Source organism: Corvus hawaiiensis, chromosome 7, assembly GCF_020740725.1.
Source record: "Corvus hawaiiensis isolate bCorHaw1 chromosome 7, bCorHaw1.pri.cur, whole genome shotgun sequence".
NCBI classification, from domain to species: domain Eukaryota; kingdom Metazoa; phylum Chordata; class Aves; order Passeriformes; family Corvidae; genus Corvus; species Corvus hawaiiensis.
The window spans coordinates 15530178-15552315 of NC_063219.1; the positions used below are offsets into that span (position 1 = coordinate 15530178).

The following is a 22138-nucleotide window of genomic DNA, read 5'->3' on the forward strand; positions in this document are numbered from 1 at the left end:
ATGCTAAAAGGAAAGCAGTGATACAACTAATATTGCTGCTTTTCCAGCTCTGAGATCATAAGAACCCTCCTTCTCAAGCCTGTTGTCTTTACAAGGACCCCCTTCAGCTGGGCTGAACACACCTTCCCTGGCTTCTCCTGCACAATAGGCTCCCCACTGCTCTGAGAGCAGCCTTTATTTGCACTTGCTTTATTCAAAATCATGCCTGAGCACAGAGGTCAGAGCCACACACAGTACTCCAGGTCTGACTCATGCTCATCTTGTGCAAAAGTCCTCTCTTTACAGAAAATCCATGACTTAACGTGTCCTTTTTTTTCCATGGCCATGTCATCCCACAGGCAATTTACACAGCCTGCTTTTTCTCCTCTCATTCCTGCTCCTGCTATCCCAGCCTTCAGAGATACCCATCTCACTCTGCTGCCCTGTGCTGACAAACGGTTCCAGCATAATGCCATCAGGACAGGATGCTAACATAAGATGGAGTATTTCACCTCCCCAACACTGCATTTCACTTTTCCAAGACAATCCAGCCTTGCTCCCTCCTTCATTTATCACTGGCCAAGCAAATTCTGAACTGAATCCCTGACATAAACACAGTTCTGTCAGATTCCTTGTCTAAAAAGCTAATTATCAAAGTACAACATGCATTTCCCATTTATCCTCCATACTTAAAAAAATGTTTATTTTGGCATAGCAGGATACTAGGCTAGTCTATAGCTGCCTGGGTCACCTAATTTACTGCATTTAAGTCCAGGCACTGTATTTCCCTTTTTCCAGTACTCAGATCCTCCCAAATTCAGAACATTTATGAGAAGCTGCCTGCACAAGTGCCTGTCACCACTTCTCTGAGCTCTGAGAAAGTGACTGTCTGCTTAATTTCCCCCAAACACACTTGAGAGCATTCAGATCTTTCAGGGTGGTTTTCCACCTTCTGGAGTGTCATCGTTATCCACTGTGTCTTGCTGATCCTTGTTAACTCCCACTCCTTTCCCAGATTGTCACCATTTCTTTTTTTGATTCTGTCAGGCAACCGTACATGAAGCTCACCCCTCACGACCCCAGCATAAAGTGAGCCAAGATATCTGCCTGTGCCTAAAGACAGCCTGCAGGATCAGGTCAGAGGTGTGCACCCAGCACCCAGTCAACCCTGTAAGATGAAAACTGGGAAAGCAACAGATCAAACCAAACATCAACTGAGTTAACTTATTGAGTGCGATAACCTTAGGAAGCAAAATGCCCACCTAAGAGGCTTAGGCTGTAAATTAAAATACTCTCCCATGACTAAGATGATCAACTCAGCTACCAGCACCACCAACCACTTCCAAAACTGGAAGATCATTAAAGGTTTTCAGCACAAAATTCTACATACCAAAAGAAAAATGAAAGCTAAAGAACTGTTCCAAATAATAGTTTGAAAAACCTTCATGCTGAACCACACAAGGCAGTTATCACAAACTAGCAGAGCTGTTTTCAGACTTAATTTAGCAAAGTCTCCCCTCTTAAACTGTATTTCAAACTGCTTTTAAAATGTATGCCAAGTAGCTACAGGATGTTCACCTTCCTCTATCAAGTGACTAATGAGCATGATGCTTTCCATGAACATATGAACATGAACATGCCTGTAGAGAGATGGTAAAAGACTCAAGAGTACTGATTTCTTGATGGCCACTGGACAGCAGTAACTCTTGGTCACTGATACTCAAGTCCAGTAAGCAGGACCAAAGTCATACCTGAACCACCACATCAGCTGCAAAGTCTCATCTTCTTTCAACTTAGAATGAAACCCCAGCTTCCTTTGATGCCCAGCAAGGCCAGAACAAATGGACTCAAAGACAACGTAGAAGACACTTACACAACCGGTTGGGGTTAACATGTTGTTTCAGGAGATCAATGGAGCCGAGGCTGACGACAAGACGCCTTCCAAACCAGAAGGAGACCAGTGGGCCGTATTTCTCATGAAGGTTCACAAGAAACTCATGTAAACTGCTGCTGACAATGATATCTGGCAGGTTGCCATCCCTGAGAAACACAGAGGATATCTGGTCATGAACAGCATCCTCTGCCAATGCTGAACTTGATCAATGTAGAGACAGAAACCACTTACTTTTCATCAGTTGGAGCCAGCCCAGGGATACCTGATGCTTGCCTAGATGCCTAGAGTAAAGGGAAACACATCAATCTACATGAACTTCAGATTTTACACAAGTCCCACAGCTTTCTAGCAGGAGAGATGAATTTTCCACACCAATACTACTACACTACTTACAAACATTAAACAGAAGTTGGATATGCTACATCCACAGGCTTTAAACCTGCTAAGCCGATAAACCTCAAGTGTGTGCCTAGTGCCACTGGCTAAACCAGGACTATTCATCTGGTTAGATGAAAGATGTCTGCGTAAAAATTTAAAGGGTCAGGTTTGCAGTGTAACATCTTACATACAGATTTGCCCTGGAGGCCTGCAAAAATGCCAGGCGAGCAGATCGCGCCTTTGGAAAGCGGGATTCCCTGCCTGAGCACGCAGAGCAGGAGGAGTGCCGGGGCTGCGCCGTCCCGGGAACGCCCTGCCCGGCAGCTTCTCCTGCGGGCCTCTGCCACGTCTCGCCCGGGCCCGGGGATCCGGGCCGGGGGCACCGCCCGAGCCCGGGGGCCGTGGGACGGGCCCGGGGCTGCCGCGGCCCCGCGGCCGCTCGCTCCCCGCCCGCCTGCACCGGGGGCCGGGCCGGGCCGGGCCGGGCCGTGCGCCCCCCGCCCCGCCGCCGGCAGCATTACCGGGTACAGGTAGAGCACGGCGCCCACGAGGATGAGCAGGAAAGTGACAGCGAAGATGGCGAAGTCCAGCATGGCCGGGCCGGGGCGGTGGAGCGGCTCGGCCCCACCCCGGGGCCGCCGGCGGGGCAGGAAGGGGCGGACCGGGCTGGGCTGGGAGCACGGCGCGGCTCGGCATGGGGGGCCCGCGGCGCCTGCTGCTGATCTCCAACTCCACCCTGCACGGAGGGGGCTACCTAGGCCACTGCCAGCAGCACATCCAGAGCTTCCTCGGGCAGTAAGCGCTGCGCAGGGCTGCGGGAGCGCGCCCGGCCCCCGCCTCCGCCGCGCTGACCGCTCTTTCCCCTCTCTTCTCCCAGGAAGGTGAAGCGGGTGCTGTTCATCCCCTACGCCCTGCACGACCGCGACGCCTACGCCCGCACGGCCAGGGAGAAGTTTGAAAGCCTGGGTAAGGCCGGCCCGGCTGCTGCGGCCACGCCGGCTGTCCCCGGGGCTGCCGGGCCGGCGCCGGGCACGGGGAGCGGGGTGCGGGCACGGGGCACCCGGGACGGCAGCGCTGCGGCCGCTCTGCGCTGCGGGGCACGAACGGACGCAGCGCTGCAGCCCGCGGTGCCCACGGGTTGGGCTGGGCTAGGCTGGGCTGCTGAGGTACGGGCAGCAAGGACAGTGAGAGCAGCAGGAGTCGGCTCCGACTTCTGCCTGGAAGGAGATGTTTTAAAGGCCTCCTGAAGAAATCCTGCTGTAAACACTTCTGCCCACTCCAGGGAAGAAGATTTTATCCCTAAATACTAAATGGCATCTTTTTATCCTTCTTAATCACGAGGGAACATTTCTTCCCATATATCTTAAACCTCTGCTCAAGGCACGCAACCACTGGTGTTAAGTGAAGACCATTACTTAAAGCACATCAATCAGCCAGATAGTTCCACGGTGGACAGCAGCTGAACTTTGCTTGGAGCAAAGATCTTTGCAGAGCAGCCTACAGCAAGACCTCCACCTAGTATCTATCACTGTTCAGGGTAACTTTGGACCTGTTAGTATAGTAATAATCAGTACTCACTTCCCTGGGCAGCACACTTTGTTCCTTGACTTGCAGGAAGGTTGCTGCCCATGTTCTTCTGTCTCTCTTGACACTTCCCTGTACTCAGTGAACTCCAGCAAGGCAAATCTATCAAAGTCAGACATTTTAACAGAAACAATACTCACATCAGGTATTTGCACAAGCAATGCTAGAACCAATAATGGCAGATCCTGTCAGACTTCAGCACAGCCAAGCTGAGGACTAACAGCTTTTTCCTTATTTTCTAGTTACCTGGTAATGCGAGGCAGGATATTGTGCCTCAGCCTGCACCTGCTGAGTGAAATGCTGTGCTCCTAGACACTGAGTGTATATATCCACAAAGCAGACATTTCCTTTTGTACAGCTGGATGCTGAAGGCCTGCACTAATGTAGGACATATACTCTGTTTTATGTTGTAGAGTTCTCTAAAATTTCCCTGGTTGAGACATTTGGCTCAGGGTTGGAGGAGGTGGGCGGGGAGAGATTGAACATACCACATTCTTCCACCAGACTGATGTGGCAGAGGTAAATACTTTTTCATTTAAGGTTATGGGCTGGACAGCATTCATGAATCTTGTGATCCAGTGGAAGCTGTAAGGAAATCGGAAGCAATATTTATTGGTAAGTTTTACTTCCTACTCCCCAGTGAAGGTTTATATATGGCACTGGATTAGTCCTGCTTAGAGGTGGCAGTGAAAACCAACAATTAAGCAGTTAGGCCTAGTGATTAGAAACTACAGAAAACAGCACTTGGGAGCCCTAAGACCCTAAATTTAGTGGTGCACTGGGAAGTAGATTTATTAATGGAATTTCCAATAAATTTCAAATTATTATTTTGAGCAGTACCTCAGTGTAAAAACATGATCATAACAGCTGTATTTATCATTTTATCAAGCCCAAGAAGATCTAGTCCTAATATCATGGTCCTGGGTGTTGGAAGAGAGGTCACTGTCAGACAGTGCCAGCCTTACAAGGATGACTCAGGGCATGAGCCCATGGCCTGCCCAGTGACCATTCTTCTGAAGCTTCTCGAAGCAGGATACTGCCCTGAACAGAGCATAGAACTCATTGAGCCTGCCAAGTTTGTAAAGGCTTCGATTAAAACTGATGGTGAAAATATGTTAAATAAGCTGGACTTTCTTTCTGCAGGAGGTGGGAACACATTCCGTCTCCTGAAAGCTCTTTATGACAACAGTCTGATACACGAGATCAGGAAGAGAGTTCTTGAGGTAAAACTACACATTCTGGCCAATTCTGAATGGCAGGATCTCATACCTGAGCTTTTGTTCAAACAAATCCAAGCTGATTCTGCATTTTTGTCTCTAATATACTTCAAATATTGAGCCATCTCAGACAACCTGGTGAACTGAAAACTGTGGCCAAATAAGGCTGTCATTGAGTCATTGATAAGACTTACTTAAAGTCAGCAGTCTGTCTTCCTAGAGTGGTTTTCTAAATGCAGGATTGCAAGACCTTGGGATGTACAATGCTGCATAGAACCCTAGAAGCAAATCCCTCAAAATACCAACAAAGAGCAGTGCAGGATTTAATCTACGTCCAGAAACCCTGTTTTTCAGCTTGAGATGCCCACTTCATATCTTCTTGATAAAGATGTGTTCATGTTGCAGGTTGTCTGCTAATAAACTGGTGATAAAGTTGGATCCATACATACCTTTTAGACAGTGTCCCGTTGATGTTGAAAATTATGTAATTTTTGTATCTTCTTGGAACTGAGAGGTGTGAGTGCCATTGAGCCCTTCTGGTCAGCAGCACCAGTCTAGCTGGTGAATCCCATAAGGCACAGCAAAGATACACCATCTTTGGAGGAGAACAGAAGCAAGGTGTTCCCTAGCAATGTGGAATTGCAAATGACTTTACGCAGATTTATACAAGCCACAGTAAGGCCAGCTGCCAAGAATAAAAGGTTAGCTAGGCTTATCTTAATATATAGAAATTCAACGTCTGTTGTGGGAATAAAAGCCAGAAAATGTCCAAATACCAGTTAAGTCTGGATAACTACTTGGTTATATTACCACCAGTTGTCTCAAGATAGCTCTATTTTTACAAATTGTTCAGCATTACCTGCATATTTGCATATTTGTGTGGCATTCTTCTATGTAGAGCATAGTATTCAGTACTAATCCCTAAACAGTGCTAAAATGGTCATGGTACTGGTAAGCTGATGCTGTGACAACACTGCATTTAGCTTCTGATGGTCTACTCTCTTCAGAAGCTAGTTAAAAGCCAGTTCAGATATTTCCTGTAACTGCAACAAAAGCAAGTCTCTCCTCTTAACAGCAAAGTCCAACAGGCACTGAGAGCCTGGTAAGTTCTCTCTTGTGGGGTCACAGAGTTGTGAGTACAAGGCATGCAGCAGTTAGTTCTCTGACACACACAAGCTACTCAGAACCTGAATTCTTGTTCTGCTCTTCACCTGTAAAAAAAATGAGCTAGAAAGACTAACTCTGATCTGACTGGTGAGTCTCTGAGATTGATAGAAGATGCTATAAATTGCAGTTTCTACTTGTCATACTGCAGACTGATCACTGCTTTTGTCTTTCAGGATGGGATTCCTTACATGGGATCCAGTGCAGGAACTAACGTTGCTACTGTCAGCATCAACACCACCAATGACATGCCAATTGTTTATCCACCTTCCCTGAAGGCTCTAGGATTAGTTCCTTTTAATATTAATCCCCACTACCTGGACCCAGACATTAAAAGAACTCACATGGGTGTAAGTAAAGCACACCAGAACACACACAGTAACCAGGGTGCAGAAGAATTAAAATAGTGTGCATTTTTGAGGCCTTACAAAGCTACAGAATGTCAAACAGCTGCTCCCTAGAGAAACTGGAAATGCCAATGAGGCAGTAACACTTTACTTCCTCCTAAAACTTTTCTTTGCTTGGGAAGAGGAGTTGGCAACAGGATTACTAAACACAGTATTTTTCACAAACAGAAGCTTGGCAGTGTCTGAAATACTGTTGCTTGATACCTGGCATGGAATGGGGGAATTAAAAAAAAGATAAACCTGAAGTGTTAAGGTGCAAAGCACTGTGGTTCTGGAAAGTTCTGTCTGACCTGCTGCTTGGGAAGACCTAACTTAAACATAGATTAAGTGGCTTAAATATCTGAAGGTCTGAAGAAACGATCAGAACAGGGAGCTCTTGAACTCATACAGTTGTTGTGTAAGAAAAATACCTGGGCACTGGTGTTCTTGCAGGGAGCAGAGCCTGTAATGTCCAGTACAGAGCAAGCACATGCACTAGTATAGCTGAAAGGAAAACACTTCCACCATTAAGCACAAAGATGGATTTCCATACAGTGGGGATGAGCTGCTTCTTGAATAGCATGTCAACTAATTCCTCAGGGAACAATTTGTGTGCTGCATCTTTTAACAACCTAAATACTTGACTCCTTGTAATCAAAATTCTGTGGTTAGGGAACAATGAAGAGATGGTGGATAGGGGTGTGCTTCTAGAATCTAGATGAAGTTGTAGGTATTCATTTAATCAGCTTGTCACTAGATAAGCAGGCAGTCTTTTCCCTATAAATAACTTCTGCTCTTTCTCTCAGAGGAGGCTGGAAGCTCTGCTGTACTAAGTCCCTGCTGTGTTCCTATGATTCCTATTTCTTTACTGTTGCTCAGTTAAGCAGAAAACCTCAGGAAACATGACAGAGCTGTTCACAGAAGGAAATTCTTTGGTGTAATACCTACTTGAAGACAAACAAGCAAATATTTAATCACTGAAAATCCATGATTCACTATCTGTTTTACGAAGGTGGCACCTCAGGCATTTGCTTTTACCACCTTCCTCAGTGCACACAGAGATAGTACTAAAAAAAAAACCAACCAAACATGGATGAATTGAGTAGAAGTAAGTTTTAAGGTTTTTCAAGGTTGGGATTGTGTGAGCTCTGTTTGATCAACCTGCAGTAAATTGCTGCTAGTGATGAAGGGTAAAACATGTATCTATTAAGAGCCATTCCTGCCATCCCATTCTGCTTGAGGGGAAATGCCTGCTTTGTTTAATGTTATGAAATTGCTTGATGTCATGCTGCCTGGATAGCTCTAAGTCCTACCTTATGGCCTGGGAAGCTAAATCTATGCTCATTATTGCAGGAGACAAGAGAGGAAAGAATCCGCCAATATCATGAGGAACCAAACACCCCTCCAGTTCTGGTGAGTAGTAGTTCTCCGTCAGGAAGCTCCTGCCTGTAGCATGATAAACATTTAAAATGCATTCATGGCAGCTCTCCGTGTGGGTTCCCTCCCTGTCAAGACTTACAGAACCATGGCATGGAATGCTAATTGTATTCTTGCTAAGAGCTTCAGCCTTGGATATTGCTCATTGCAGAAAATGGGTTACAGCCCATGAAATGCATATTGTTAGTGTTGCTCAACACTGTTTTAGGCAGCTCTGATATGCCCAGTCACTGGACTCCAGGCATATATTGTGTGTTGGGGGTGGTGTGCATGCAGATGGTATAATACCTCCCCTTAATCTTTTTGCAGATACTCTTTAATCTCTCTAATACAGTTTCTGAATTTACACATTCAGTAGTATGTATGTAATTTCATTATGCCTGTCTGGGGAAGGGGGACCTCTGTTTCCTGTCCCTGTGTTTGATCTTGTAGTATAAAGTTTGTACTCTAACAAACCCAGCTGGCTGTTGCTTGGCCCAAACTGGATCTAAGAATGGTGGGGTAGTGGAAGTAATGGTGGGGAAAAAACAGTTTGCTCTCCTCCTTAATGGTTTCTCCTTTAAAAGTGAAAGCTGAAATAAACAAAATCAATTTCTAAAACAAGATAACTCACCTAATTTGGTCTTTACCTCTTCGTTAGGTAAGTGAGGTTTAGTCTGTAGTCATGGTGAGCTGCACTAAGACTGGCCTGCTTGTGACAAGCATTCCACCCTTTCACAGAGCTTGAAAATCATGTTAAATGTTTCCACCTCCACCAGGGCTTGCGGGAAGGTACGATGCTGTTAGTGGAAGGAGATAAAGCCACGCTGCAAGGAGTGACAGGAGCACGTCTGTTTTTGAGGTAAATACTTCACTTGAATTGATACCCTCTTTTAGATAGAAAGGAAGAGAGGCTTCTATTAGACTCCTGGCACATGCTGCCTGTCCCCCACATCAGAAGTTACTTAATCCCTTGGTTCCATTTCTCTTTGGGGAAAATGCAAATATTGGTTTATGCTCCAAAGGAGCCGGCAGAATGACAGCTCTCTAAAGGATGTCTGACCAACCCAGTGCGTGCTTTGGCATTGCATCCATCACTGCTTATATTTCCAAATTCTAGGTAACCTTTCACAGAAAGAGCCCCAGTAAATCAGCTCCTTTACTGAAAGCCAGAGAAATGCCAGTTTGGCCCTAATGCATTGAACTCCAGAACAAGGGAATCCATATCTATAATCATATGGACATTACTGAAAAATCTAAAATGCATGTCACATGATGTGGGCAAAGAAGGGAGTTAAAACACTGCTTGTTCAGAATAAGGGTGCCTTGTTCCATCCCTAGTAACAGACAGAAGCAGAGTAGTCCCACCTCCCATTAAAGCTCACAGCATGGTTTGTCTTGCTTGCAGGGGTAAGAAACCAACTGAACATGAGCCTGGAACAGATTTCAGTTTCCTCCTGAATGACAGTAATCCCCTGAATCCATAGCCTTCCATATTCTGCAGCAAAAGTTACTATATGGGGGAGACAATGAGGAAGAAGGAAATAGATGCTTGTTGTCTCAGGGTGAGTGGGGAACTTCAGCTTTATAAATAAATATGCATTAGTGGGCTCTTTCCCTCACCCCAATTCATGTGTTGGACATCTCCTTCCCACAAAAAGACATTTTTTATTGCAATACTTTGGTAATCATAGCTATGCAAAGCTTGAAAGGGCCTGTACATTCACGTATCCACTTTGATTCCTTCCCCACCAAAAAAAAAATTTGCCTTAACACAATTAAGACAGGATACTGAGTCAGCTGTTCCTGCTGCCTACTTTTACCTGCTAAATAAAAGAATCGTTCATTCAGTGTACTCCCACAGTTTAATTTTTGTGCTATTAATAAAGGGAAAAGTTATGTATTCAATTACTTTTATTTGCTTCAGACTCATGTTAAATATATACAATGCTAATTATGTACAAAAGTGTGCATGTTAAAAATTTTCAGGTTACAAACTTGCAAATCCTAGAAAAGTGCAAAATTTTAAAATCTTCCGCCATGCTGTACAGGAAAAAATCCATCATTAGCCAATATACACACTCTTAAAACATATTGATCAAAACAAAGTAAGACATACAGTATACTCTTAAAGCACCCAGAGGGAAAGAGATATTGCACAGAAGATGGACAGCAAGTTCATTACAGTGCCTGAAGGCTCACTTCTGAAAGTAGCTATTTCCAACACTCCTCAGACCTAACATTTAACTCTTTAAAAAGGCATTTTTTGGCATTTAAAAATCCATTTGAAATCATATAATTGCACAATCTGTAAGAATTATCAGAAGATATGGTTAACTGTTGCTGTAAGGCCTTTGCTTCCACCCCCTGATTAATGTCAGTAAAAATTCACCAGGCAAACTGAGTAGCATCACAGCTTCCATCAAAACACTGACCAAAGGGAGGTAAGTCTCACATGCAGCATTTCTATAATCTTGTATTAAGTTGCTCCTGCAGAATCAGAATATGTATTGCAAGTTTTTCTTGAATTCTTTTTCCCCTCATGGCTTTCTTTAAGAAACAGCTCACAGCTGCGTATGACTAAAGTAGTATTACCAGGTGCAAGACTTAAGTTTATTTTAAAGCTATTTCAAGGCAAAAAATATGGCTCCCTTGAGAGGAAAATACTGACTAGATAGGAAGCTAAGTAAACAAGTGGCCTCCAAGTTCAGTTAGATCTATGATATATATGGCTGGATGTTTTATATTCCAATCTCAAAACACCTTAGCAGCTTTAAACCATAATCTATACTGACAATCATGCTTCTGGGACAGAAGATGTATGATCAAATTGTGTCTGTGCTGAGTATAAGCACGGACCTAAACTCTGGAAATACCTGCCAAATTTCTTAAGTGCACTCAACAAGACTAGAAAGAACACACACTGAAGGAACTATTGAAAAGAAGTGAAACACCTATTTTATTTGCGCCACTTGGGTAAATGGTAACTAAAAGAAAGACGCACCAGTCTTCTTCCACAATGCACAGGAAAAAGGTGACTTAAAACTGAATAAAGGGTACCTTGGACTAAACACTGCAAGCAGTTCCTCGCATATGGGGTGTTCAAGACTGCTGTAAGGTGAATGGCACTCAACTGAAATGCAGAACATGCTATGGTGCCACTCAGAGGCATTTTTACATTCCAGCATCTGATGACAATAACATTGAAGAAGGAAACAACAGCATTTTACCAATTTTTAAATATTTTTTAAACACAGTAGCTTTTTAGGAAACCCTTGCTTCCTTCAAAATTATGTGCTTACAAGGGCAATTTAGTAATTGTCAGATTGGCTCCTTGGAATGGAAGGAAAGACATCTTCCAAACACTTCAGTTGACTCTAACATAGGCATACAATGAACCCACATGTATATAATACCATGGAAACTTACTCTCCCCAAAAGGAGACTACCAAGTGTCATGTTTACAGCCAAAACCAACGTAGCTTTTAAGCCAAAAAGCATAAAAAGACCTAGAAAGCACTGAAGCACATGCTTGAATTTCCATTCAAATAAATAAAACCCTATGTAGTGCCTTCACATAACAGTGAAATACAGATCAGGCATTAGGTTCACATTAGGATATGCATTTATATGTGCACACTTGGTTTTTTGTTGGTTTTTTTTTTTGATTCTTTGAAAGGGAAAAAAAGAATGTTATTCACAGCACCTTGGCTCAGCATTTAACATAGGCAGCAAGGTGCCTTTAGCAGTGGAAGACAGGAATGTTTCAGGTGTTCCAGGTGACAATGCAGAGCATGTGTCTACAGAGACTCAGTATAGGAGCAGAAGGAGGTTGACATCTCTACACCCCTTCTAGCTCTAAAGCTCCCTACCACTTATAATCTGTATACAGATACACGTTTTCAACTAAATACATGTGCACAGTAAAAGCTTTGTGCAGCATTTGGTTCCTTTACTCATCATTTCTAATGATTTTGTTAATTAGGATTGAGAAAAGATCTGCAAAGGAAACAGGGAGGAGGAAGACATGGTTTAGGGAAGTGAGGTATACAGCTCCCCATTTACTAAAGCAGGAGTTAAAAGACCTACCTAATCTGTGCATTACAAAAATAAATTTATCATTCCTGCAGGACTATTTTAAAGCAGACTGATGTTACCAGTCCCATACAGAATTTTTCCAGTGCAGAAACTTAGTTCTTTGCACTCATTAAAAGGACAAAGAAATACAGCTTTCAAGAGGATCCTTGTAAGATTGCCAGTTGACTTGGCTATTTAAAGCCTGTGAAGACTGATAAACCTGTTTTGTGATAATATGCATGATCTAAGATGTGCCAGAGGGGAAGAAAGCTTGTTTATATCAGTGTTGCAGATTAGCAAAACAATTGTAATATGGATGTGGGTGAGTTTGGGTTTTTTTGGAGGGGAAGTTGTGGGGGTTGGGGGTATTATTGTTTTGTTGGTTTGGGGTTTTTTCCTTTTTTCTCTTTCTAGTATCAAACGGGCTTCCTAAAAAACCCTAATTTCCACAATGTGTATTAACCAGAAGGACAAATGCAGTTACTTTAGGACTGGGATTATTATTTTGTGCTGGTAATGTACATGGATGATAGAAAATGTGGTTTCTAGATAACCTATGAGCAAGTAATAGGTAAGTATATTGATAGAGAAAAATTTGCCTAAGTCAGATGCTAGCTTAAAGAGCATTTCACTTTCTGTATGCTTGTATAGTACAGAACCAGCAAAGACTAGATGGGATTCTTCACTATAGGTAAAAAGACAACTAAAAATAATATCAAGAATTATAAGTAAATTGATTAAGAGAAATTTAGCAAACATTTTACTTGAAATAAAGGAGACATGTCTTCTAAATATCCTTTGGTATGCAAGTTCAAACCTGTGCTATGAAAAAGTTGATACTGCTACTTGATCTCATTTATATACAGGTATGAAAAGTAGGTCAGTTTTCCGTTTCTTTTAGATATATATTTTTACACTCCTACTTACTCATCTTCAAAGGTAAGCATATGTTAAAGTTTGATAAATATTATTTGAGTTGTTCCAAAAATTAAACCTAAGAAGATATCACGAAGAAGATCTTGACAAATGTAGTGCTATGAAACAAATGTCACTTAAGACTTGTTTGTACTAAATTCCTCATTGGAATTCTCTCATCTCAAAACTTTACTTTTTACACTTACACAAACCTTTGATCAAAACCAAAGGAGAATCTTATTTCACCAATGCTACCTGAAAAACAAAATGGAATAAGCTTTATTGACTTGAAGAAATCAAAGAATTATGAAAGTCAGTTCACCATTCACAGTGCACTGCATAACAGGTTACAATTCAACTGACCTAAACAGCTGATCAGAAAAATTACTTGCTATTTTTAAAACATGATTTTCTACTTTTTATGCATATAAGTTAAACCCAAAAGAAACAACATAATAGCTAATGCTCACACAACTCTTATCTTTTATTTAAAGCTGGTTGTAAATAAAGGCAAAGTGCAGACCTTCAAAGCTATGGAGGTCTTTCCAGAAGGCCTCTGGCAAGGATGCCAAGCGTGTGATAGTGTACACCTCCCATCCCCAAGGATGAGATAGAAGATCCAAAGTCCATGGATGTTGCCATTCTACCTGGGGCATAAACCAGCTCAGAGCTCACCTGTCCCCTCCTCATTCTGCTGCTGCTGCTTTGTGCTGAGCACAAAATAGCCTTGAGTTGGAGAGCCCAAGAACTGTCCACATTTAAACCTGTCCCAGATACTTGCGAGGATCACCCAGTGCTTGTGATGCACTGAAATTACGGTATTCAAATGTCAAAAGTCTTAGTCATAAACTATATCAATTATTGCAACATTATATTTTACTTAAGCTGACACACTGTATTCGGTATTTTTTAATATTAAAGTACTAAAAATGTCGATTCAACTGTTGTATAAACACACTGCAATAGAATGTTTTCAAATGCTTATGCAAACCCCTGTGCAAGTTACAAGAACAAAACTGTGCTCCCACCAAACACTACAAAAGACCCATCTCTATTTTTCCACTTGATTCTGATAGCCCAAAACATCATGATTTCTTGCCCCCTTCCCTCCAAACAAACACTTAGCCTTGTATATGCATTTAAACACAACATTTATGCATACATATAAAACCCATCAATTCAATGCCCCAACTGAGTTTTTTCAATCTCCCATGACACAGAAAAATCTCACATTCTGAGCTGAAATACTTCTAAACTACTGTCCAAAGAGCTCCCCTGAAATTCCTTCTTCATGAAATCATAATGGACAAACATACTTCACATTCTCATGTACAAACTTAATACTTCCACAGTATCCTTAGTATTCTTATTGGATAGGTAATTGATTAAAAATAGTGTTTTTCACTTCTCTACAGCTTATTTGAAAATATGGGGTGTGGGGTTTTTTTTTTCTTTTTTTTTTTTTTTTTTTTAACATAGATGGAGTATGGAAAAACCCACACCATTCTACTTTTGGAAGTTTAATCGTCTCTCAGCAAGTGACTCAGGAAAATAATTCTTATTTTCTCCTAACTTTCCAGACAATCCAGTCTGTCACAGTGATTAGGTAGAATATTGCAACTATGCATAGACCCACTTGTTCACTAATCTGATTTATTATTTCATTTACAAAAGTTAAGAAAAAGCAACACAGCTTTCTTTACAAAGTACACTGATCAACCACCAAGAGGGAATTTTTTTTTCCAGTAAAGAAAGTGAGGAGGAGAAATCAGTTTGAATAAGACTAACATAACTTGTAAGGATTATCCTTTAGCAGGGTAAGGAGGTATTATTATTTCTATGAAGTTAATAAATATTGTGCTTAAAGTTAATGAAATGAGATCATACATTATGTTCCTCAGGTAGTTCAACAACTCCCCAGCCACAGGGAGTATCTGATAACATTTATGAGAGATAGAAGACACATTCATTTCAATAAATAAATAAAAAATAACAAGAAAAGTGATGGTTGAGGGAATAAAGGGGGACCCAAAAGGGAACACAGTAGCTAACAATCACTTAAATCTGCCTTGTATCTGCACTCCCCTTACCCCATGGGATTTTCTTCTTTTAATACATACATGAATATACATATATACACACACACACATATATACACATACACACACACACCCCTTCACACGCTGATCTGGAAATTCGAATTTTTCCCTCAGCACCAGGCTTTTCTAACAGTATGGGGTTTATCATTCCAATCACTAACATTAGAAAAATATCAGATTGATAGGAAAACACACACCCTTCTATGATCATGTATTGCTAAACAAAACAAAACAAAAAAATCAGTAATGGCTTCTCCAAAACATAGTAAGCAACTGGCTACAGCACACATATGGATCTGATATTTTCTTTTACCAGGTCTTAAATGCATTTTGAAATGGATATATCATCTGTTTTTCCCTGCTTACTTTTACAGAAATGAAAAAATATGGCTAACAACTGGTTTGGTGAACACCAAGCCAAGAAACAAACAGGTGCTATTTTTAATTAAATTGTGCTGCAATGTCGCATAATGATTCTGCAGTGGAAATTTATCTTTTGTTTGCAGGAGTTGCCTAACTAATGAAACTGATCTTTGACCAATATAGATAATGAGTCTTCCTCTGTATTTCTGCAAGATATTAAATATATCGTGGGATTTCTTGGTCTATGTCTTAGTCTACATAACAATATAAATAATTTTCAGCAGCAATTTTTCCTACCTCCTTCAGCTCCTTCACCACCTCCAACTCCTTTGAAGTTATTCATGTCTTTACTTAAAACAATTTCTGATAAAGTAGTGCAACACAGATGTTCCTTGCAGAACAGCCTAAAACTGGAGCTACACAAAAGAAGAGAGCAATAGCCATTTACACGAACAAATTGTAATAAAGCTCATTACGCTAAAAAACGTATTGAGAAGGTCATAACCATCATCTATCCAATTCTGAATCCAACCATTGCAACTACCAGAATTTCCATTTACTGGGGAATAACAGCTCTGTCAAAGCAAAGCCAGATGCCTTGGTTGTTATCAAGGAGCATCTGGCCCTACTCAGCTTTAAATCAAATGCTACTTGTCTTAAATTCAATTAGTAATCTTGGGTTTTGGAGACTTGTAGGGGGATTGTTTGGGGAGTTTTTTTAGCTCTCCCAAAACACAGTTTTAGCAGCTGTTGAGAGAGGGATTTTGCTGTGAATATGTCAACACAGTTAAGGAAAAATATGCAAGCAAGCTAACTTGCATGAGTACATATGCTTATTACTGTACCTCTACCATAGGTTCTTCGTCAACAGACTTAAGAATCAAGGCCCTAATTACATATTTATACATTTAAAGTGACCAAAAGATTAAACATTTTTCTGGAATCCATGAGAGAAGGTAGAAGCAGCAATCAATCACTTGGAATCTTGAGTGTTATATTCAGTCTCTCCTGATGAAATCTGGCTGAGCCGTTTGCTTGATCCCCACAGCTTTCGGGAAAGCTGACCTGAGCGCATCTGTTTAAAAGTAATTCAGAGAAACAAAAGGAGGGGGAAGGGATAAGGTGGATAAATTAAAAGGAATTCAGACACTGAATCTGGTGAAATGCAGACACTACAATGTACGGCATAAACAAAACTGTATCAACAAAAATTATTTGAAAATAAACTAAAAATTACACTTAGGGATGATTCTTGGGACTGACAAAAAACAAGACACAAAACACTAACCACGAGCTTCTCTAATTTTGAACAGTTAAGGGGATATTACCCATTAATGTGTTCTTATATGCTTAGCCTACTTCAAATGGCTTAGAAAGAGTATTTAGATTGCTATATTGATAGGAAGGGAAAAGAAGAGGTGAGTATCAAGCAAAAATGAACCAAATGAGAAGAAAGGACATTTTATTTTAGAGATTTCAAACAGAAATTACTAGAAGTGGGAAAAAAATAGCCAAGATGCAGGACAGTGATAGCAGAATGAAGGAAAAAGAGAAAGGTTCTCTCTGGTGTCAAATTTATAGTCTTCCAAAGATCCTGGGTGAAGTGTTCAGAGAAATGTTTAAAGCAGAAGTAATTCATACTGAGTATTCCATAAGATAAGACAGATAATAAGAAACCAGAGGCCATATTAAATCCAACATCTAGTAGGTCTGCAATTGGACAATTTGTAAGAAACTCTTAATTACCTAAGCACATGGTTGATGATTGGCCAGTAGTGATCAGCCTGGCAGCTGATTAGGTTCTGAAATTCCTTGCAGTTCAATAAACAAGATTCATGCCTTAACAAATTTGAGAGCAGTTCCTTGCAGTTACTACTACAAATGTAACATGCTTACGAGCTGTATCATCACAGCAGCAGCGTTCTAGAAAAGGCACAGTGCTGACCAGGATTAACACTGACAAGTGATAATTGCCCACACTTCTGCAACATCCAAACCAGCTAAGTAATTTTTAAAAATACAAAAACGTTTATTATACTTCATATTAGATACTGTCAATGCAGAAACACTAAAGGCCAATCTTAATACCAAGCAGCGTTTCACTTTTTGCACATTGAAGTAGGTCCGTGCTAAGGATCCAATCCTCTGTCCTAAGAATCACTATCACCACTGAAAGTTCTAGTAATTAACACATTCCTTCCATACTAAAAATAAGTCATTCAACAAATGAACACCCGTCATACACACACTTTTCAAATATATTGATTGATGTCATTATAGAAAACTAGAAAATCTGGGACATAATGTTGTTCCTTAGATGTTTGCGTTTAAAAAAAAAATTTACACGGATATTAGCTTGCATATCATCTGAACTATAAACAGAAAATCCTGGAAAAAAGGTAATTGGAAAGCCTCTATAACCACAAAAAGAATCCAGTCTTTGAAACAACACTTTCTGCATAGTTAGAAAAATAGATGTGATTAAAAAGTGAAAATAAGAAAACAAAAAGCCTTCGGTCTAATGATACACACAAATTTCAGCCTACAAAAGATCTTTTCTATGGAATAGGAAGCTTAGAAATGACAGTGACTTTAAAACTGCTGTTACAACCATATGTTTAACCACATAATAATCAGCTCTTTGTCAATTCTACAATAGAAAACTGAAAGTCAGTGGAAACCTCCCCTCCACATCCAGTGCAAGCAAAATCAGACTAACATTGTGTGAAGCCTGTTTCCAATATTAAACTATATATCTCCTAGCAAAACCATGTAAAAATACTGACAAATAAAGTTGATCTGTTTTCACATTTAAAATATAAAATTAAATTAATACACACTTTTCTGGCATGTACTAAAGATCATGCAAAAGTGATAATCACATTTTCAAATAAATACATAGCAGCACAACAGAGATTGAGTTATAAAGATAAGCAGTTTTAAGTTAAGTCAAGTACTTTGAAAGTCATGACGAAGTAATTAAAGCAAAAACTATGTTTTGCACAAGAAAAATTGGGCATAACTATTTGAGAAGTGGATGCTCTGTATTTGATATTGCATATGCAGGACCAACAAATTTATATTCACCATATGGAGCACAGGCACAGTGGGAACCTACAGAAGTGATTCCCTGTGCATTGCCATTAGAGACTCTTAACAGAAAGAAGTTAATACCTTTTTCCCCAGTGTCAGTCAATGCATATTAAAAGATATCTGATAGAAACCATAAAAAAAATAAAGAAAGTAGCTTGCTCTCTTTCATTTCCAATTTTCTTCTGGAAAATTATTTCATCAAGAAGAGGCTGACAACACTATTGTTAGGACTTTGCTTATTCAGATGTGAGTGACAAAGTCTGGAAGTTAGTCCAGCTGAGCTTCCCATCTGCAATCCCTATATACCTCTGATTCTTAATGAGAACTTTCAGTAGAGCAGTCTCAAAAGTTATTTGTTTCCCACTGAAAACTGAAACTTGCTCTTAAATTTACCCTGCCATAGAGGAGACCTCTTGCTCAACTGGAAAGCAGAAATAAGTGAACTTCCCACTGTTCGGTAGAAAAAGTTCTTGATGGTGGGTTTTACCTCTGCTGGCTTGCCAACACCAACGATAATCAACTTGCCATCCTCCAAGCCAACAAGGATGTGGCTGTACTCTTTGGTGACAGAAATGCAATGGATTGGCAATCTCATGGCTAAGGGAGAGATGCTCAGACTCAGGCTGAAAGGAACAAAAACCACAGAGAGAAAGTACATCACGTATTTGCTTGCACATACTGCAAAGAATCATATGCAGGTGAAATTGCTGTCCACAGGATGCACTATAAAACACAGTTTCTCAAAGATATCATCTGCAATTTCAATTATTGTAAACTCCTACAGAACAATCTAATTGTATCCCAAAATAGAGCTTCAATAACAAGAACAGGTGTGGATAGGTAAGTCAGTAAGCGGAGACATTTTCAGTGAAGAACAGTGACATCAGTCCCACAGCTGCCTAAGTGATAAACATCGATCCCATTCTGAGGAGCAATGGAGCTCTACAGAGCTAAGCAGTAAGTGGAGCTCAAAACTCAGTGCAGAACTACATGAGGCTTGATCCTGCAGTTGCTGAACTCTCTGAGACTAATCGGCATAAGCACAGTTTGCAAAGTGACAGCTCCTCCTGTCAGTTCTAGGTGTTTATTTGGGATAAATGTCTGGGAAGAAAGAGATCTGTTACAACCTTTAATTTTATTTTTCTCCATATCTTAGTTTCACCAAAAACATTTTTTTGGGGGGAACACAGAAAAAGCAACAGCTATCGCCTACAGGACCAAGCAAAGTTCATTACACAGCCATTTCTCAATAAGCCCCCATATTTGTATCTCAAAAAAAATGGTGGTACATTACCTGTAGAGATCCCGTATGGAAAGAAATCCCTGTAAGCTGCCCATCACAATATACTCGCCAGTTACACACAGATCTGACACTTCCTCCTTCAGAACCTCAGAACCCAGGTATTTCCCATTGACAGAATAGAGATGTAATGCATTCTTATCCTGAAGAGATCAAAAATAAATGTGTCACAGAGGACTGATAGGATAAAGAATGTAGTACTTGTATCTTTAGCTCATTAACAGGTGTTGCCCAGTTGGGCAACAACACACAGACAATAATGCTGACAACACTCTCCTTGTTAAATGATACAAGAGTAGTGAGCCTATACTCAACGTGTATGGATGTAAGGTCCTGTATGGAAGTTTTTGAAGCTACCTTTTGATGTAACATTGTAATATCTTATCTACTCCATTTAATCAATTCTGAATGTCCAGGAAACATTAGGATTTAATAGACAGGTCCCTGTTTTATAAGAACTTTTGTTGAGAAAGAACAAAGCAAGACTGCACTCATCTTCAGCCTTGCTACCACCCTCCTTCCCTTCCTTCCCCTCCCAAATTCAAAAGCAGAAGGAAACAAGCATATTTCCACAGAGCTAGATCCAGATGCATTTTCTGCACAAGACAATGACTTCCTGTGGATTCCAGACACAGCTAACAAAACCATCTTAAGTTCTTCCAGCCTGACATTACCTTGGATCTCTTCTCTCCCCATCTTTCTAATGTAGTTAGTATGCCTGCATCAAAAAAATTTCTTTTCCAAGAAATTTCCCATGTTTAAAGAAATCACACAGCTCTACTGTTATTAAAGCAACTACACACCTCCTCAACAGACACAACATTACAGCTGTACCTCCAATCCCGAACTAAGAAACTGTGTAGACACTGAGCATCTTGCACCCAGAACTTACTGCTCCCCTTATAAGCCTCTGTTTCTGTGCACAGTGGAACTTGTTTCCTCTAGTTTTCCAGTCAAAGGGGCTCTCCCAGGAAAATTCATTAGTGTATGCTTGAGCATCTTCCTTGTGGGTGTTTGGAGATTTTCATGAAACTCACAGGACCACAATATGCCTGTTATTTACCCTTTAACCAAATTTCACTCAAATTGGCTAGCAAAATTTAAAAAATATGGAAACTGACACTGCATGCTCAAAAAGCCTCATTACTTCAGGAAATAAGATAAAGTTAGGTACACTTATGATCAAAATCTTCAGTAACAGAAACAGAGGTTTTCCACAATCTTAAGTACCTTGAGAGTAGTCTTTCCTTCCACGCTGGTGTGGACAACTATATGGCCTTCCCAGGACACAGCCAGATTGGGAACAGTCAGCAGGAGGGAACTCTCACAAGGTGGTCGCAGAGTCCTCACGTACTGACCTTTCCGAATAGTGCGGACAATAACAGTGCCATCCTGCAGCAAACAAATTTAGGGCAGGGTATTCAGCAGGTAAGTTATCACAACACTCAGTACTTACATACAGAGGATACAGGGAATACTTTGAAAGCACTTAAATCCTTAATGGGAGATAAGGACTCCTGAGCATTAGGAACTCTGCACAAAGAAGCCTTCCCCTCAAGACCATGTACTATAGGCATATGAAAAAAACAAATGCAAGTAGGGCAAGAGGGAGGATAGGCAGCAAATCAGCCATTTCATAAGTCACATTTATGAGTACGCATTATGTGGAGTACAAAGCCAGAGTTCAGAAGCCTGCCAGTGTAGTACAGTAAGGCAGATCACGAGCAAGTGGCACAGAACCTTCAGGGTTAACAGAGCAGGGAAGAAATAGGCAAAAAACTGTTGCTATGAGAAGCTTAAAATCTCCAAGAAAGTCCACACATATTAAAGCTCATCTGTACAGAGCAACACCACATGGTAGGTGAGGCCTATGCTCTGCACAGCAGTTTGACAGTTTGATTTAAGCAGGCAGCAAAGAAGATGGCACATATCTTCTTGATACGCAAGGCTGAAGAAAAGGATTGTGAAATAGTGACTTTTTGTATTATTCTTAATCCACTTCAAATGCCTTCTATTGCTTGAGTATGGTTGAGAAGAGGCAAAAAAGGGAAAAGTAGGAAGGTGCTTACCCTGGATCCTGACACTGCCATATCCAGTTCGGTGCTGATGCCAACACTCGAAACTTCATCAGTGTGCCCATAGAGGATCTGTAATGGCTTAGGTGCCAGGCCTACAGGTACTCCTCCCTGAGAGTAACAGAAAGTGCAATGACACATTCTCTTACAGCTGAAGGACAAACAAAAAATGGGTTGCTGGTATCTTTAGTACCAATT

At 40.9% G+C, this 22138-nt stretch overlaps 3 protein-coding genes across 8 annotated transcripts in view; 1 reads left to right on the forward strand and 2 right to left on the reverse strand.

Annotated features, from left to right (window-relative positions):
* Positions 1–2906, reverse strand: part of LOC125328610 (cytochrome P450 20A1) — a 15902-nt gene extending 12996 nt beyond the window's left edge. Inside the window, exons 1-3 of the mRNA XM_048309545.1 lie at positions 2773–2906; positions 2105–2154; positions 1853–2019 (exon numbers count right to left, since the gene is read on the reverse strand). Coding sequence (XP_048165502.1) covers positions 1853–2019; positions 2105–2154; positions 2773–2844 — 289 coding nt within the window. The 5' untranslated portion in view covers positions 2845–2906. The remainder of the gene's footprint in view (positions 1–1852; positions 2020–2104; positions 2155–2772) is intronic.
* LOC125328611 (alpha-aspartyl dipeptidase-like) lies at positions 2902–9926 on the forward strand. Its single transcript, XM_048309546.1, has 8 exons — positions 2902–3046; positions 3129–3217; positions 4376–4450; positions 4979–5058; positions 6393–6566; positions 7956–8015; positions 8798–8880; positions 9427–9926. Exons 1-8 carry the CDS (start codon positions 2946–2948, stop codon positions 9503–9505), a joined length of 741 nt encoding a protein of 246 aa, XP_048165503.1. The 5' UTR covers positions 2902–2945; the 3' UTR covers positions 9506–9926.
* Positions 9921–22138, reverse strand: part of NBEAL1 (neurobeachin like 1) — an 80187-nt gene continuing 67969 nt past the window's right edge. For 4 of the 6 annotated variants that reach the window (XM_048309539.1, XM_048309540.1, XM_048309543.1 and 1 more), the window contains 5 exons: positions 21935–22051; positions 21096–21257; positions 19860–20008; positions 18959–19188; positions 9921–16547 (listed from right to left, as the gene is read on the reverse strand). In XM_048309539.1, coding sequence (XP_048165496.1) covers positions 16471–16547; positions 18959–19188; positions 19860–20008; positions 21096–21257; positions 21935–22051 — 735 coding nt within the window. In that variant the 3' untranslated portion in view covers positions 9921–16470. The remainder of the gene's footprint in view (positions 16548–18958; positions 19189–19859; positions 20009–21095; positions 21258–21934; positions 22052–22138) is intronic. The other 2 variants (XM_048309544.1, XM_048309541.1) reach the window with 1 other exon arrangement.